Source organism: Carcharhinus amblyrhynchos, chromosome 2, assembly GCF_965287045.1.
Source record: "Carcharhinus amblyrhynchos chromosome 2, sCarAmb.v2.hapA, whole genome shotgun sequence".
In the NCBI taxonomy this organism is placed as follows: domain Eukaryota; kingdom Metazoa; phylum Chordata; class Chondrichthyes; order Carcharhiniformes; family Carcharhinidae; genus Carcharhinus; species Carcharhinus amblyrhynchos.
In genome coordinates this window covers 137,891,445-137,910,608 of record NC_137325.1, presented here as the reverse complement: position 1 = coordinate 137,910,608, position 19,164 = coordinate 137,891,445, and the positions used below count along the sequence as shown (strand labels likewise).

The window sequence follows — 19,164 nt, the reverse complement described above, 5'->3', positions numbered from 1 at the left end:
AGTTTAGAGATTACTGATTAGAATGCGAATCTTTACACCTAACCTGCTGTTCAAGACCTGAAGTGGCTGATAATGTGAGTGGAAGGAGCACTGATCACAGTTTAAAGAGATGTGTATTGTCTCCAGACAGTACAGCAAGTGAGGTTTTGCAAACCCAGGCAAGTCACGGGGGTTACAGATAGTGCGACATGAACCCAAGATCCCTGTTGAGACCGTCCTCATGTGTGCGGAACTTACAGGCAAGTCACGGGGGTTACAGATAGTGCGACATGAACCCAAGATCCCTGTTGAGACCGTCCTCATGTGTGCGGAACTTGTAGCCAAGTTCCGCACACATGAGGACGGTCTCAACAGGGATCTTGGGTTCATGTCGCACTATCTGTAACCCCCGTGACTTGCCTGGGTTTGCAAAACCTCACTTGCTGTACTGTCTGGAGACAATACATATCTCTTTAAACTGTGATCAGTGCTCCTTCCACTCACATTATCACCCACTTCAGGTCTTGAACAGCAGGTTAGGTGTAAAGATTCGCATTCTAATCAGTAATCTCTAAACTGTCTATGCTTTATATGCTCTGTCTGAGGCCAGAACTCTCCATTCACCTGACGAAGAGGGTGTCCCTCGAAAGCTTGTGAGTATATTATCAAATAAATAGGTTGGACTAAAACCTGGTGAAGTAATTAAAATCAGGGGTGTTTTAAACATTCATAAATGCAAGAACACAGAGATCTTGGAGAGCTGTAGGAGGTTGGACAGAGGGAGGGGCAAGGTCATGGAGAAATACAAATTCAGGATTTTAAAAATGTGGCATTTTTGACAGGGCAGCAAAAAAGGGATAATGGGTAAATGGGATAGTGTGAGTTAGAACATGTGTAGCACAATTTTGACAGGTACTTACTCCAGGCAGGTAGACTAAAGCGCTGTTGTATGCCATTAATATCTTTTATCCATGAAATCTTTATGTTGACAGTTCGTGCCTGGAGCGTGTATTTACGCACTGAATCTTCTCGTTCATGCCAGATTTCAAAGGATCGTTCATCACCTTCCACAAAGTCATTCACGTCGATATTAGTGAGCTACATCAAGAAAATAAAACAGCAAAATTCTGCACAATGAATTAAAATATTTCTCAATTCAGATGACTCATCTTCAAGTCTTATAAACAAGTAGACAAAGGCCAGAATTCTCCAGTTGTTCACACCAGTGGGATTCTCTGGTCCTGCCTGCAGCACAAGTCTGTCTGCAGGTTTCCCGACAGCATGGTATGGCTTCAATGGGAATTCCCATTGACAGCGGTGGGACCTGAGAATCCCACTGCCCATGAATGGCACGTGACTCCCATCGTTGGGAGGCAGGAGAATCCCATCCCAGGTATACATCTCTGTGAAAAGGTCTTAGTCTCAAACAAATGCAGTAGATATGTCCTCAGAATGTAGCCTTCACATCCACCCTGGACCTGTCTGAAATTTTACATGGGCGAGGATGTGGGGCTGGTTCCCACCTGCTCTGTGGCCTACTGACATTCTAAGGTGATCAATTAATGTCCATCCCCAGCATCTGCGGACTAATAGGTTTTCATTCAGAATGTTAATATTTGTTTCTCCTAAGAGGTTGACAATACTTGTTCATTTCAAGCATTTTAGGCATAGTTTTAAGAATATAACAATCTTTTCACAACCTTATCTGTAAAAACGTTTTATCTTCACGCTAATAAAACCAATTACCTTGGATGTATTTTAGCAAAGAACAAAGAGAACAAAGAACAATACAGCACAGGAAACAGGCCCTTCGACCCTCCAAGCCTGCGCCGCTCATTGGTCCAACTAGACCATTGTTCTGTATCCTTCCTTTCCCAGTCTGCTCATGTGACTATCCAGATAAGTCTTAAACGATCCCAGCGTGTCCGCCTCCACCACCCTGCTTGGCAGTGCATTCCAGGCCCCCACCACCCTCTGTGTAAAATATGTCCCTCTGACATCTGAGTTAAACCTCAACCCCCTCACCTTGAACCTGTGACCCCTTGTGTTTGTCACCTCCGACCTGGGAAAAAGCTTCCCACTGTTCACCCTATCCATACCCCTCATAATTTTATACACCTCTATTAAGTCTCCCCTCATTCTCCATCTTTTCAGGGAGAACAGCCCCAGTTTACACAATCTCTCCTTATAGCTAAGACCCACCATACCAGGCAACATCCTGGTAAACCTTCTCTGCACTCTCTCCAAAGCCTCCACATCCTTCTGGTAGTGTGGTGACCAGAACTGGATGCAGTACTCCAAATGTGGCCTAACCAACGTTTTATACAGCTGTAATGTCAGATGCCAATTTTTATACTCTATACCCCATTCTATAAAGGCAAGCATGCCATATGCCTTCTTCACCACCTTCTCCACCTGTGCTGCCACCTTCAAGGATCTGTGGACTTGCACACCCAGGTCCCTCTGTGCATCTATACTTTTGAAGGTTCTGCCAAATATTGTATAGTTCTTCCCTACATTAGTTCTAGCAAAATGCATCACTTCGCATTTATCCAGATTAAATTCCATCTGCCATTTCTCCACCTAATTTTCCTGATCACACCAGTTACACCTTCTTCCAAATCATTTACATATATCACAAATAGCAGAGGTCCCAGTACAGAGCCCTGCAGAACACCACTGATCACAGACCTCCAGCCGGAAAAAGACCCGTCCACTGCTAACCTCTGTCTTCTGTGGCCAAGCCAGTTCTCTACCCATCTAGCCACCTCTCCTTTTATCCCATGAGATTTAACCTTTTGCACCAACCTGCCATGAGGGACTTTGTCAAACGCTTTACTAAAATCCATATAGATGACATCCACGGCTCTACCCTCGTCAACTATTTTTGTCACCTTCTCAAAAAACTCCACCAAATTTGTGAGGCACGACCTCCCTCTTACAAAACCATGCTGTCTATCGCTAATGAGATTATTCCGTTCTAAACGCGCATACATCCTATCTCTAAGAATCCTCTCCAACAATTTCCCTACCACGGATGTCAAGCTCACCGGCCTATAATTACCCAGGTTATCCTTGCTACCCTTCTTAAATAAAGGTACCACATTTGTTATCCTCCAATCCTCAGGGACCTCCAATGAAGAGACAAAGATCTCTGTCAGAGGCCCAGCAATTTCATCTCTTGTCTCCCTGAGCAGTCTAGGATAGATGCCATCAGGCCCTGGGGATTTGTCAGTTTTATTGTTCCCTAAAAAATCTAACACTTCCTCCCTTGTAATGGAGATTTTCTCTAACGGGTCAATACTTCCCTCTGAGACACTCCCAGTCAACACTACCCTCTCCTTTGTGAAATGCCTTAAATGGTTCTAATCACTCATACCATCAAGAATAAGAAAGAAACCTTAGCCATCTAAATCTCGTTGATATATCTTACTCAATATACTTGGCATACTGGAACAACTGTCAGTTTGTCAGATTGGTCAGGGTTTTGGCAGAGGTTTGTCACACTGATATGACAGGTAAGAATGTTACAATTAGTCTCAGAGTGTCTGGTTGGGAGTGGAATTCAACTATGTTGCCTGACTTGATCATAATCCAATGACTGTTGCTGGAAAATATTCTTGTGCAGAAATGAGATAAGGATTTGGCTTGGATTTATCATTTCCAATGGGTGAAATTTTACACTCCCTGCCAGGAGCAGGCTGGTAGGCAGTGTAAAATTGTGGGCCATAGTAGCTGTGCCATCTCATATTCTACCTGCCATTGCTGGTATTTTAGCATGCTTAGGCTGTGGACTCTCACCTTGGCCAATTGAGGCCCTTTCACGGCTAATTAGTGACCTCTTAAGAAACTTCTTTAACTGAAGTTGGTATTTTACTGGTAGATGCCTGGATGAGATGACTAGCTAAGGGGGAGGTAGTAGGTCAAACAGCCTCCTATTTGAGCTGTGCCCAATGAAGAACACTCCCTCATCCCCAGCACCTGGCTCACGGAGGTAGGAGCCTTCCCAACCCCCACCCTGTAGAACCTCAACTCCCAACCCTCTTGCTGGGCCTATCAGTCTGGCCCTGAGAAAACTCCAGACTGATCCATGGCTCCTTGGCATAGAGGTCACATACAGGGTCAGCAGTGGCCACTTCTTCCTGTTGTGCTGTTCGAACTAGAGATATGTCAAAAATTGATTGGCTGGCAGCTCTCAGAGGCGAGGCCTCTTTCAGATAAGTGAAGCCCTGCTACTGTGTTTGGGCAACCTGCCAAACAGAAATGTGCTAACCCCAGGCTTTGAAGCTGAAGGAGGTGGGGGATATGTGTGTGTGTGTGTATGTGTGGGTGCACTGGCTCCACTTGAAATACCCCCTGCACGTCTGAAAATGCTAAGGCTCACTCGCACAGTGGAACAGCTACACATGTAAATTATTGGAGGGTTTCTATCACAATTGTACCCAATAAGATTCTACAATTTCATGAAGGAAAAGCATAATTGACCTAACTTTTAGAATTAGGAATGATGCATGCTTTAGAAGAGACCAATTCAATTCAGCATTTGATACTAAATATGCAACTAACCTTCATCAGATTTTTGAAGATGTAGCATTGTGAGTCTGTCCTGCTATCTCTTTTTTGTTTGCAGATCAGCAAATGATTTTTGAAGAGAAAAACAATGCGTTTGTGACCTTTCCATGACAGCCTTGCACCAGGAGCTCCCTCCCACACTATGAAATGTCCCTAGAAAAAAGTGCAGTTATTTACAGTATTTCACGCCAGTTTGCTTTCCTGGTGGAAACAATAAAGTTAAATAAATGTTCAAATAGCTCTATAATATTATATGCACTCTTGTTCTTCAAGTAGATATATTATCAGACAGAATGAGATTATATTCCTCTCTCCCAAAAATTACAAAGCACTAATGACCTCCACAAAGAAAGATATGAACACAGCAACGTTATTGAAACATCAATGCCTCCAAATTCTCATCCAAGTCATGCACCGTCCTGACTTGGAGATAAATGGTATGTTCCTTCATCATTACTGGGTCAAGAACCATAGATTTCCCACCTAAGGACATTGTAGGAGTATCATAAGGATGCAATGGATCAACAACACAGCCCACCATCACCTCCTCAGGAAAATGAGAGATGGGCAATAAATATGGCTATGCCAAAGTAACACATGTCCTAATGTTTATTAAGTACAATGCCATGAAGTTTCATGCTGTCAGTACTTCACTTTGGTATAACACACTGATGGTAGAGATTCTGTGGAGTTTAGAAGAATGAACTATACAGGATTTTTAAAGGGCCTGATAGGACAAGACACTGAGCGGTTATTTCTCTGGACTGAGGAATCTAGAACATGGGGGAATATTCTCACGATGAGGAGCAGATTACTTAGAGCTGAGATGAGGAGAAATTTCTTCACTCAAAGGGTTCTGATTCTTTGTTATTCTCTACTCTGGAGAGCTATGGGGATGTTTACTTATTGAATATCTTCAAGACTGAAACAGGCAGATTTTTCGTTTCTCAGCAATCCATGGGGTATGGGGACTGGATGGGAAAGTGAAATTGATATACTATGAAGTTAGCCTTGACCCCAACCATTTTTAATTCTAGTATTAGTGTGAACATAAGGAGTTTTTCTCCAAGTGTGATTCTATTGACCCACTAATTGCTCCTAATTATTGGAGTGTTTGTTTTAAGCTTTGTTATAGTGGAATTGTACCCTGGGGTTTTCAGCGTAGGGTTTGATTAGGTTGATTGAGAAGAAGGAAATCATGAGTAAATGGAACTACGCTTACAGAGATATAGGCAGTTAATTGCCAACTGAATTTGAACAGAGCAGCAGTTCTCTCTCTCTGGAAATTGAAGTCTCAGACCTGCTAGAAAAGAGGTATCTCTCTCCAGAAGTCTGCAAAAGAGGTGTTTTCTCACTCTTTCTCTGGAGCCTGCTGACTGAGAAGATAGGTGTCTCTCTGTATCTCTGTCCACAGTGTTAAAGACTCAAAAACTAGCAGCTCAAGTAAGCCTCTGTGTTTTTGCTAACTGGTTCTGAGAGGAGTTTACATCTATGATGAATATTGCTTAAATTGGAACTAATCGAGATAGCTAACAGTTAAGAATTATTCCTTGTCATGTTTAAATATTTAAATCGGCATAAGTTATGCTATTTCTATTTATTATAGTTAAACTGTATTGTTAAATAAAGTTTCTTTTAATATAAACTTGCTGCATGCTTGAGCTTCTGGTTATAGATAATTCGGTACCGTTAAGCAAAGCTGGCTTATAAACACAATCTTCACCAGAAGCATGATATAAATACATTTCTTAAAGGCACTGTATCGTCACAACATCATTGTCATTTTCTGGTTTGTCAATCACATCATGTACATATTTCTGAATGGATACTGGTTATTCTTACTGCTTGAATGTACCAGTTACCTACTGTCTGTTTAGGTCAGTGCAGAGCTCTTTTTATCACCTTTTACCCACATGCACTGCCACTGCCAAAGCATCTTTCTGACACCTGGCTTGTAGAATTGATGAAAAGCTGAGCATTTCTTTGGTGGATGCAAAAGTCCATAATTTGCTTGATGTTCTTGTGTGTGTGCCAACAATTGGAGTCGTGCTTAGGACCTGTAAGTTTTGTTGAAGAGTGAGGATCAATTTGTACTTAGCTTTTTCTCTGCATTTTTTGGGGACCCTTTAGGTCTTCTTTTGTTAATCCTGATGCGTTCAGCCTGTGTAGGCCTTCACTCCCAATTTTTCTCCTCTTTATTCTTTCATGGGATGTGGGCATCACAAGTAAGGCCAACATTTGTTGTCTAACCCTTATTGTTCTTGAACTGAGTGGCTTGCTAGGCCATTTCAGAGTTAGCCACATTACTGTTTGGATATGGAGTCTCCTGTGGGCTAGACTGGGTAAGGACAGCAGGTTTCCTTCCATAAAGGACATTAGTGAACCAGATGGGTTTTTATGACAATCGACAATGGCTTCATGGTCATCATGATGTGGGGATGCCGGCGTTGGACTGGCGTAAACACAGTAAAAAGTCTGACAACACCAGGTTTTAGTCCAACCTATTTATTTGATAATATACCCACAAGCTTTCGAGGGGACTGCCTCTTCGTCAGGTGAATGGAGAGTTCTGGCCTCAGACAGAGCATATAAAGCACAGACAGTTTAGAGATTTTATGCTCTGTCTGAGGCCAGATTTCCTCTGTCTGAGGCCAGATTTCTAATTCCAGATTTTTACTTAATTCACATTCCACCATCTGCTGTGGTGGGATTTGATTCTGTATGCCCACAGCATTAACCTGATCATCTGGATTACTCATTCAAAGACCACTACACTATTGCCTCCCCACACTTGACAGAGCTCAATCAAGAAACCATTATTTCATATGCTGTTTAAGCCTTTTGAATATGGATAGTAGGTCAAGCACCATCCCAATTCAAACTAGGGAATTCTGTGGACATTCTGCATTCTGACAATACCCCTTTGACCCTTCTTATTCTGTAGTATCTGGAATGAGTGTCACTGAGATGCTTTAGTGCACTTCTTCGAAGATCCATCCACAAAGGCAAGATGTAGAGGGAACATACCACTAAGTAATTGCATTATTGGTTTTTACTCAATTTATTGTTCAGCAACTTTTGAAGTTGCCCGTTATAATTGCAATCTTCTCTGGTCTGATTTTTATGACTTCTTTTTCATTTGAGTCTCCCTTGTTGGTTATTGACCTAGCTGAAACCCTGGTCACCTTATTCTGTAGTATCTGGAATGTGTGTCACTGAGATGCTTTAGTGCACTTTTTCGAAGATCCATCCACAAAGGCAAGATGTAGAGGGAACATACCACTAAGTAATTGCATTATTGGTTTTTACCCAATTTATTGTTCAGCAACTCTTGAAGTTGCCCGTTATAATTGCAATCTTCTCTGGTCTGATTTTTATGACTTCTTTTTCATTTGAGCCTCCCTTGCTGGTTATTGACCTAGCTGAAACCCTGGTCACCTGCCTTTCCTGACTGAGCTAACGTGGTGTTGGTCCTCTCAACATGATATCCACTGGCAGACTATGCACTGCAAACGCATCATGTGGGGTCCATCTGCTTACCAGCTTTTTACTTGAGCACTGGCCTGGTGCTGTGTCTCCAAAGTTTTTCTTTGCATCAGCACTTGTGTTTTCAACTCCCTGATGCTATGACTTTGTAGTAGTCTGATCAAAACATTGTAGGATGTCTCACGCAAATGGCATGATCTAAGGTTGTTAACCATGTCATATCTGTACTTAATCTTGCTCCACTTGTGTCACCCCCATTGATCACCATATCCTGTTATTGTGATGATATTAATACATTGGGCTTATTTACTATTCATTTCTTTTCTTGTAATGTCATGCTGATTTCCCTTAAAGGAAAACAACAGCTTGCACTAAGTGAACAGAATTAAAAATGGCCCTAATGAATTTTTGACCACCGTAACTTTATATTTACTTCAGTTAATCCAGAATTAAAGTTCAAAACTATTGTCACGATTTTCCTGGCCCACTGCGTTGCTCGAGTAGCAGGCTGGGAAATACTGGTGGGAGGGCTGAAATGGGAATTGACTTTCCTAAGCCATTTTTTATGGCATTTTGCAGCTGCTTCTTGGCGTGAGCCTGATTAAGATTTACATAGATGATTTGGAGTTGGGGACCAAGTGTAGTGTGTCAAAATTCGCAGATCACACTAAGGTAAGTGTGCAGAGGATGTTGAAAATCTGCAAAGGGATACAGATAGTCTAATAGAGTGGGCAAGGTCTGGCAGATGGAGTATATTGTTGGTAAATATGAAATCATCCATTTTGGTACAAATAACAGCAAAATGGACAATTATTGAAATGGTAAAAAATTGCAGCATGCGGCTATGCAGAGGGACCGAGGTGTCCTTGTGCAGGAATCTCAAGGTGTTAGTTTGTAATTAAGGCAGCAAATGGAATTTTGTCCTTCATTGCTAGAGGGATGGAATCTGAAAACAATGAGATTATATTGCAGCTGTATAAGGTGCTAAGAGGCTGCACCTGGAGTACTGTGTACAGTTTTGGTCTTCTTACTTGACAAAGGATATACTGACACTGGAGACGGTGCAGAGGAGAATTACCAAGGTTGAATCCGGAGTTGAGAGGGTTGGCTTATGAGGAGAGACTGAGTAGACTGGGGCTATACTCATTAGAATTCAGAAGAATGAGGGGAGGTCTTATAGAAACATTTAAGATTATGAAGGGAATAGAAAAGATAGGAGCAGGGAAGTTGTTTCCACTGGCAGGTGAAACTAGAACTAGAGGACATAGCCTCAAAATAAGGGGAAGCAGATTTAAGACTGAGTTGAGGAGGAACTGCTTCACACAAAGGGTTGTGAATCTGTGGAATTCCCTGCCCAGTGAAGCAGTTGAGGCTACCTCAGTGAATGTTTTTAAGGCAAGGATAGATAAATTTTTGAACAGTAATGGAATTAAGGATTATGGTGAGCAGGCAGTTAAGTGGAGATAAGTCCACAAAAAGATCAGCCACGATCTTACTGAATGGTGGAGCAGGCTTGAGGGACCAGATGGCCTACTCCTACTCCTAGTTCTTATGTTCTTAGTTACAATATGGAAATCATCATTTGACTGTCATTAGTGAGCCCGGGACGGTAGCATTACCAGGTCACTGAACACCAAGCAGTGCTGAGTGGGTGGGGCCTGAGGGGGCAGGGGCAGGCCGACTGGTGGTGGAAGGGGACCACTGCGCACTCTGCATAGCGATCAGCGTGGGAGGAAGGGGACAATCTGGGCTGGCCATGGGAGGGGGGAGGAGCATCCTGGGAAGTCATCGGGAGGCTGGCGATGGGGGAGATAGTGCACATGTGCAGTGGCCCGCTCAGCATGCTGATGCAGGCCTCTCAGACGGGATTAGTCCACCCTCACTACCAATGTGAATCCCCCAGCGGACCCTGTGAGGTATAGACTGCCAAAAATTAAACCAATTAAGTTCACCCAAATAATAGGCAGGAAAATCTCCCATTTTCCTGTCTGTGAGCACTTCGTTCTTTTGGGGAAAATCGCCCCTTACATTCTCGACATAAATGCAAGAATGTATAATATGAAACTTTTAAAGATACAGAACCAATGTGACATCTTAATTGCCTAAACATATAAGGTGGACTGAAGTATCCTCGTGATTATAGACTAACAGCCCAGTGGTCAAGAATTGAAATCCCATGATGGCAAGCTATGAAACTAATTCAAAATATATGGTAATTTATGAGCTGGGAAATGATCATGAACTCTGCCAACTGTAGTAAAAACAGAACAGAATCACAAACATCCTTCAGGGATGAGCTATCACCCTGCATGGACTAATTTACATACAACTCCAGTTTCACAATATGTAGATTGATTCTTAATGCCCTCAGAGTATAGGAAAAGCAGTACAAGATTCAAATTCTTGAGCCTGTTCCTAAAGAAAATTAGGAGTGATAAATATTGTCATCAATGTCACCCCGATCCATACAATATTGAAAAAAAATTCAAAGGTTGCAATCAGTGTATTAATGTTGACATTGTATAATATATGTACATGGTTTTGTTTAGTTAAGTAATGAAAAGATACTTGGACAAATACCTGTCTGATGGGGTCACCAAGAGATTCCAAAGTACCTGGATAGTTTTCAATCATTGAAACGTGCAGGTTGTTGGCAGCACGCCTGGGAAGAGCAGACACTATAGCATATGCTTCCTCTAAAAGAGCACAGTTTTTATTGTTTCTTGCTTTGTTCCGAATTAGCTCCTGAAAAGGGCACATACATTCACAATTCATTTTACAGCCTTATAAAAAATTCAAACAAAATTGAAAAAGCTCAACTGGTAAGCTGGCTACTGTTACTAATCAAAACAATTCACATGACCATGATCTTGGCAAATTTCTGTGAAGTTTTGAATCCAAAATTATGGGATTTACTAAGGCATACATGATTGGAAGTTTTGGTTGTCTACTGTCCTCTGAATTCTAAAAATCTCAGCACTAATTTATGCTGAGTGCTTTTTTTATTTCAAGAACTCCATTACAAACAAACAAATGAATTTAAAAAAAAGTTCAACTATAACAATTAATCTTTTGCTTAGTCTTAGATGATTGAGTAAATTTTCAGGAAGACTACTGGTAATTCTTATATTAAAACTCGAGATAATCCATGACTTACCTTGAGAAAGTTCTGATATTTTAAAAGTCTATTGGGAGGTTTTTCTAAGTAAGCATGTATAGGTAACACCGGGGGTTCTGATGGGTCGTGTGTTGATAACATTTCATCTGTGTATTTCTGGGAATAAGGTATTAGCTATTGTTAGAAAACAAAGTTCATCTTTGAAGAATGTAATAAATGACAACATGACCATCTTTCTTTTATTAGCAACGACAGGAAGGATAATGAGCACAATGTTCATCCCAATGCTTAAAACATCTGACCATAACATTGTTTTTAAATAAAACTGACTGATTATCAGTTCAGGACTTTATAAAAGTACCTTTCTAACACTGATCACAGTATTAATGCAGAATGGTCAATGGAGAGCTATATTCAATTATTCAATGTTGGATTTTAATTTGGAATTCATTTACAATGCATTCCTAAAACATCTTAACAGGAAAGTTTTTATTACACTACAAAACAATGTTTTTACATATTTGTGGGATGTGAGCATAGCTGCTCACAATTTTGTCTTTTAAAAAGCATTTAGACGGTTACATGGATAAGATGGGTATAGAGGGATATGGGCCAAATGTGGGCAATTGGGATTAGCTTGGGGGTTTAAAAAAAGGATGGCACAGACAGGTTGGGTCAAAGGGTCTGTTTCCATGCTGTAAACCTCTATGAATCTGCCAAGGCCAGTATTTGTTGCCCATCAATAATTTTCCTTGAGAAGTTGGAAGTGAGCTGACTTCTGTACTTACACACCCGATGCTGTTCAGACAGGAGAATGTAAACTGTTTGAAAGGAATTCAACCTGAATATCTCCCATATGTGATCTTCAAAATACAAAAAAAGTTATTTAAATTTAATCAAATGTCAAATTTATAAAATGTTGAGTTATCGGTGAGAACCAGGATCACTGACAAAAATTGGCCTTAGCCTGGCAATCTTGCTCAGGTTGACTTCTGTAGAAAATGGGAAATTTAAACCAATGTGCAGGGTTTGTTCAAAGTTGGTTAAAACATATTTGAGGGGATTCACCACTGTCGCCAGATAGCCAGTGGGAATGCCAGTGCCCCAATAAATGGAGCTTTGGCCAAAAATGTGAATTCCCGCTGGGTGCGAGGGCTGTCCGGATTCGCTTAACCTGCTGGCCTCAGTTGGGTTCCCACCCATAGTGGGCGGCAGCTCCACAGTATACAAACCGCTAACTGTAATACAATTTGATGGTCCACTCACGGGCCCTTCTGCCATTCACCCACCTCTCCAACAGGAAATGCATCAGGCGGGCTTTGGTGTTGGTGATTATCAGCATGGACCTAGTGTGCTAGACCCCAAGGGTCCAGGAGAGCACCTCCAACTACTCAGCAAGAGGGACGTCCTCCGCCCGACCACTCAAATAATGGGTCACCCACCACACTATGCAGTGTGAGGCTGATTCAACCAGCTCACCACTCAACCACCTAGTCCCCATTCAGTTCAGAACCCCCACACAGCTCCCCTCAGACCCTATCCCTCCTCAAACCACTCCCACCAGCCCCCCACTCAGCACTCCTCCCGTGTCAGATTTCAGCTCAGGCCCCCTTTCAGGCTACGCACCTGGGCAGTACTAATGTTGCACTGCCCACAGGCACTAATACCCTGGCCTGGCACTTTGGGCCCCAAGGAAAGACAAGGATGTAAAACCAGTGGCCATTTGCCCCCCTGTAGCTGTCAGGCTGCAGTGGAGGGTGCCACATTTGTCCTGGGGGTTGGGTAGTTCAGGCTGGGGTTTCAGAAGACCTGCATCGTGGTTTCAGGCAGCTCAATGAGCAAGCTCTTCATTCCTGTCTGTCTGCTGTGAAAATTACTTTAAACACAGCAGCACTTCACTCTCCAGCAGGGATTTCCGTTCACCACCTTATACAGCTGCAACATAACCTCCCTGTTTTTAACCTCCATCTGTTTAGTAATGAAGGAAAAAATTCCATTTGCCTTCTTAATTACCTGCTACACATGTAAATCAACTTTTTGCGATTCAAGCACAAGGACATCCAGATCCCTCTGCACAGCAGCATGCTGCAATTTTTTGCCATTTAAATAATAGTCCATTTTGCTGCTATTCCTACCAAAATGGATGATCTCACATTTACCAACACTGTACTCCACTTGCCAGACCCTTGCCCACTCACTTAAACTATCTATATCCCTTCGCGATTTTCAGTGTCCTTTGCACACTTTGCATCACCACTCATCTTAGTGTCACCTGTGAACTTGGGTACACTACACTTGGTCCCCAACCCCAAATCATCTAAGTAAATTATAAACAATTATGGTCCCAACATTGATCTCTGAATCACACACTAGTCACTGATCATCAACCAGAAAAATACCTATTTACCCCCATTCTTTGCTTTCTGTTAGTTAACCAATCCTCTAATACATTACCTGTAACACCGTAACCTTTATCTTATGCAATAGTCTTTGGTACTGCACCTTCTCGAATGCCATCTGGAAATCCAGATACACCAAATCCACTGGTTTCCCATTTTCCACTGCGCTCATAATGTCCTCAAAGATTTCCAGTAAATTAGTTAAACATGACCTGCTTTTCATGAACCCATGCTGCATCTTCCCAATGGGACAATTTCTATCCGGGTATCTTGCTATTTCTGATTCAACTGATTTTACTCTTTGGTTGAATCCATATAAATCTGTGTCCTAATTTATTCTGAATTTTATAAATAACTTTACTGCTTGTATTTGAAAGTTTCATTAAAAATATAATTAGATGTTGGTTTAAATTCTTCAGCAGCAACACTCATGAGAGTTTTACTTACAATTTCTTAAGATAGCACTTACATTAAAAAAGTCTTGGACAGCTGGGTTAGTGATATGAGATTCAGACTGTACCCTTCCAACAAGGTATTGCATGTATTTATCAAATCCATCTCTGTTCTTGATGAAGCATAATGCAATATCATCATCTGTCTGACATTTCATAAGGTCATTCAGGAAGGTGCTGAAATAAAGTGAAACATGGTTAACTTACGTAATGTTTTAGTTTTTCAGCATTTTCCTTAAGTCCTTAAGCATTAGCCTTATGTAACTTTTCTCTGCAGGCCTGTGGCGGGATTCACAGTTTGTGCCGGGGACACTGCAGATGGAGAATACGGACACCTGCTCATGTTGCCGAGGGGAGACACCTCCAACAGGTTACAGGGCTGAGCAGCCAGGGAAATTAACTATAGGTTCCAAAGCAGATTAGTAAATCCAATCTGTGAAACAGCTTGTGTTAAGAAGCATTTAAAGTGAGAATGAGGAAAGTCAAGTGTTGATTAACTTTGTTTCTCTTTCTAAAAAGTTAGTCTAATGAACTAGAAATTTAAAAATTTAGATATTGTTTTGAAAAATTAGGTAAATTACATTTCAAATCACTTCATTATATTTAAGGAAAAAAAGTGAGAGTTTTATTATCTAATAGATAAAGGAATGACAGCTCTGGATCCTGTTCCACAAACATTCAATCCCTCCACCACCAGTGAACAGTAGCAGCTGTGTGCACCATCTACAAGCTGCACTGCAGAAACATCAATGTTTCTGAGGCAGCATCTTCTAAACCTATGATCACTGTCATCTAGAAGGACAAGAGCAGCGCACACATAGAAACATCACGAAACTGGACGTTATGCATCATCCTGATTTGGAAATATATTGCCGTTCCTTCACTGTCACTTGAATTCCCTCCTTAACTGAGCTGTGGGTGTACCCACACCTCAGGGACGACAACAGTTCAAGAAGGCAGCTCACCACCACATTCTGAACAGCAACAAAGGATAGGCAATAAATTCCTAGCCAGCAATGCCCACATTCCATAAATTAGCTTTATAAAATGTGGAACTAAAGGATATTTTCTGTGTCCTGGGCAACCATACATCCAGGAGATGGTATCAGCTGCAGTAGCTCAAGCTCAGGCTACTGGCTCACCACCACCATCTCAAGGGAAATTGCAGATTGGCAATAAATGCTGGCTTAGCCAGCAACATCCATATCCTATAAATGAAAAAATTAAAAATAGGCGCCTTACTGTGGGACTTCTTTGTGATTGAGAGGTTTGTGGATAGCACTTTTACAGATGTGACTACTTGCTGTTTAAGATTATGCAAGGCAAGAGGAAATGGGTAACTGGCAGGCATTCAAGAAGGATGAAATAGGTAGCAAAAGAGTCTCCTCGGTGCATCTCACTCTACAAACAGTATTCAGTTCTGAATACTGATGAAAGAGATGGCTTACTTCGGGAGTGCAGCAGTGTTAGTGGCAACCTGAATTGTCTAAAAGGTGGTGGAGGCAGAGACCCCATAACAGTTAAGAAGTATTTGAATGTGCACTTGCAATGCCAAAACATACAAGGCTATAGGCAAAGTGCTGGAATATGGAATTAGAATATTTAGGTGGTTTGACTTTGACCGGCGCAGAGGTGATAGGCCAAAGGGCTTTTTTCTGTTTTGTATACCTCTATGGCTCTGAAAGATTCATGAGAATGGCTTCAGGGATGAGGAATTTCAGTTACATATAAAGTAAAGATGGGAGTGGACAAGTCCCCAGGACTGGATGGAATGCATCTAAGGGATCTGAAAGAAATGGCGGAGGTGATAGTGGATGCCTTGGTGGTTATTTTCCAGACGTCGCTGGATTCCGGGGAAGTGCCGGAAGATTGGAAAATGGCAAATGTTACGCCGTTATTTAAGAAGGGTGCCAGGCAAAAGGCAGGGAATTATAGGCCGGTTAGTTTAACATCTGTTGTAGGTAAAATGTTAGAATCCGTCATCAAGGAGGAAATAGCGAGGCATCTTGAGGCCAATTGCTTGATAGAGCAGACGCAGCACGGTTTCATTAAAGGGAAGTTGTGTCTGACAAATTTACTGGAGTTCTATGAGGATGTGTCTAGGGCGGTGGATAGAGGAGAGCCGGTGGATGTGGTCTTTCTGGATTTTCAGAAGGCGTTTGACAAGGTACCTCACAAGAGGTTATTGCAGAAGGTCAGGGGACTTGGAGTTGGGGGTAGGATGTTAGCGTGGATAGAGGATTGGTTGTCAAATAGGAGGCAGAGAGTGGGGGTCAATGGGTGGTATTCGGATTGGCAGTTGGTGACTAGTGGAGTGCCCCAGGGTTCGGTGCTGGGGCCTCAGCTATTTACCATTTATATAGATGATCTGGAGGAGGGAACCGAGTGTATGGTGTCGAGATTTGCTGATGACACCAAGATTAGTGGAACGGCAAATTGTGCGGAGGGTGTGGAGAGTCTACAGAAGGATCTAGATAGGCTGGGTGAATGGGCCAGGGAATGGCAAATGGAGTTTAATGTTGGCAAGTGCGAGGTGGTCCACTTTGGTAGGAATAATGGTAGGAAGGATTATTACTTACGTGGCGAAAAACTGCAGCAGGCGATGGTGCAGAGAGACCTCGGGGTCCTTGTGCATGAGTTGCAAAAACCCAGCTTGCAGGTGCAGCAGGTGGTCAGGAAGGCAAATGGGATGCTGGCCTTCATAGCGAGGGGGATTGAATATAAAAGTAGGGAGGTCTTGCTGCGGCTGTATAGGGCATTGGTGAGGCCGCAGCTAGAGTACTGTGTGCAGTTTTGGGCGCCGTACTTATGCAAGGATATTTTGGCCTTGGAGGGAGTGCAGAGGAGGTTTACTAGGCTGATACCGGAGTTGAGGGGGTTGCGCTATGAGGAGAGGCTGAATAAACTAGGCTTGTACTCGTTAGAGTTTAGAAGAATGAGGGGAGATCTCATTGAGACGTATAAGATGATGAATGGGATGGATAGGATAGAGGTGGAAAGACTCTTCCCGCTCAGAAAGGACAGTAGGATTAGGGGGCACAGCCTCAAGATAAAGGGGGGGCGGTTTAGAATGGAGTTGAGGAAGAACTTCTTCACTCAAAGGGTGGTGAATCTCTGGAATTCTCTGCCCGTTGAAGTGGTGGAGGCTGCCTCGCTAAATATTTTTAAGACGCGGGTTGATGGGTTTTTGATAAGAGAGGGGATTAAGGGTTATGGGGAGAGGGCGGGAATGTGGAACTGCGCCACGACAGATCAGCCATGATCTTATTGAATGGCGGGGCAGGCTCGAAGGGCTAGATGGCCTACTCCTGCTCCTATTTCTTATGTTCTTATGATTGTTCTCCTTGGAGAAGAGATCAAGAAAAGAATTGATCATGTATTCAAAACAATTAGGAGCCTTGGCAGAATGGATGGGGACAAACTGTTCCCACTGGTGGAAGGATCAAGAACCAGAGGGCCAGATAATTGGCAAAAGAAGCAATGGTGACATGAAGAGCACAGTTTCCATACCTTGAATGGTTTACAGCTGGAACTTACTGCTTGTGAGTGTGATGGAGTTAAAGTTAATTAAGGTTTTCAAAAGGAATTGCATTATTATCTGAAAAGGAAAATTTGCAGGACTATGGGGAAAAGACAGGAGGGTGACACTAGGGGAATTGCCTCTTCAGTGAGTCAGCACACATGCTAGGCTGAGTTGCTTCCTTCTGCACTGTAATCATTCTATGGTTCTAAGCCTGAGGAGTGGTGCGTTAATAATGATCAAATTTGTGGAAGCATTGGAAAGGGTGCAGAGGAGATTTACCAGGATGTTGCCTGATATGGTGGGAAGGACTTATGAGGAAAGGACTTGAGGTTGTTTTTGTTAGAAAGAAGGTTAAGAGGTGACTTAATTGAGGCATATAAGATGATCAGAGGATTAGATAGGGTGGACAGTGAGAGCCTTTTTCTTCTGATGGTGATAGAACATAGAACATAGAACATTACAGCGCAGAACAGGCCCTTCGGCCCACGATGTTGCGCCGACCAGTTAAAAAAAAACAACAACAATGACCCACTAACCTAAACCAATCCCTTTTCGTGATGGCTAACACGAGGGGATATAGCTTTAAATTGAGGGGTGATAAATATAGGACAGTTGTCAGAGGTAGGTTCTTTACTCGGAGTGTAGTAAGGGCATGGAATGCCCTGCCTGCAGCAGTAGTGGACTCGCCAACTTTATGGGCATAGTTTAGGTTAGAGGGTCATTAGATCGATTCCACTGGTCGGCGCAACATCGAGGGCCGAAGGGCCTGTATTGTGCTGTAATATTCTATGTTCTATGTCTAAGACCTTCCCAGTAGAGGCAGAGGTATGAGTGACCACAGGTTTTGGAGTCTTATGATTCAGAATAATGGATAATTGACTGAAAAGGAGGATGCTGAAAGAATATCACACCTACATGAAGGGTCTCAGATCAGACTGCAGAAGAATGGCACATGAAGGCTGTGACTTTGGATTTCACAGGATTTGCCAGCTGCCATTAGAGCAACCATTTTGTTAATCAAATTTTGGTTCCAGATTTAATTGCAATGATAATGGTTAAACCTGCAAGAGGCCTCTTTTTCTTAGCAAAACAGGTCAGGCGTTTAGCATTTTTTCTGCCAGACGATCATGTCAATGAAGGGTTGGAGGTGACACCAGGCAGCCCAGTCACTTTTAACCTTTTCAGCTGATGCAAACAACAGATCTGCCTTTTATTACATTCCAGGTTTATCCTAGTAAATGGAGGCATATGTTTCATTTTTTCAGAACCTTAATAATGTTTATCTTTCTAAGATCAATTTTTTAGATTGTCCATTATCAAAGTAATTTCATAATAGTTTGCTTGCACATTTCTGTATTACAAACCTGAGGTGGAAATCAGTAATTTCATTAATATTTTGGAAAATCATTTGTTTACTATTAGCGACTGAGGGTGGTACGTGGGGATCTGTTTCAGTACGTTTGACATAATGGTCAACAAAGAACTGTAAATCTCTTGTGAACTCTTTCTCAGTTGCAATCAGGTCCTGCATGAGGAGGCTGTAATCAGATAAATCACAATACATTGTTAGAAAAAACTTCTCTGAATAATACATTTTAAATACAAGAAAATATTGATTCCATAAATGTTTTGCAT

The 19,164-nt window shown here is 42.2% G+C and overlaps 1 protein-coding gene across 1 annotated transcript in view; it reads right to left on the bottom strand.

The window, feature by feature from the left end:
- obscnb (obscurin, cytoskeletal calmodulin and titin-interacting RhoGEF b) overlaps nucleotides 1-19,164 on the bottom strand; it is a 696,366-nt gene that overhangs the window by 153,290 nt on the left and 523,912 nt on the right. The window contains exons 89-94 of the mRNA XM_080214757.1: nucleotides 18,894-19,067; nucleotides 14,024-14,183; nucleotides 11,195-11,311; nucleotides 10,618-10,782; nucleotides 4,546-4,704; nucleotides 900-1,077 (exon numbers count right to left, since the gene is read on the bottom strand). Coding sequence (XP_080070883.1) covers nucleotides 900-1,077; nucleotides 4,546-4,704; nucleotides 10,618-10,782; nucleotides 11,195-11,311; nucleotides 14,024-14,183; nucleotides 18,894-19,067 — 953 coding nt within the window. The remainder of the gene's footprint in view (nucleotides 1-899; nucleotides 1,078-4,545; nucleotides 4,705-10,617; nucleotides 10,783-11,194; nucleotides 11,312-14,023; nucleotides 14,184-18,893; nucleotides 19,068-19,164) is intronic.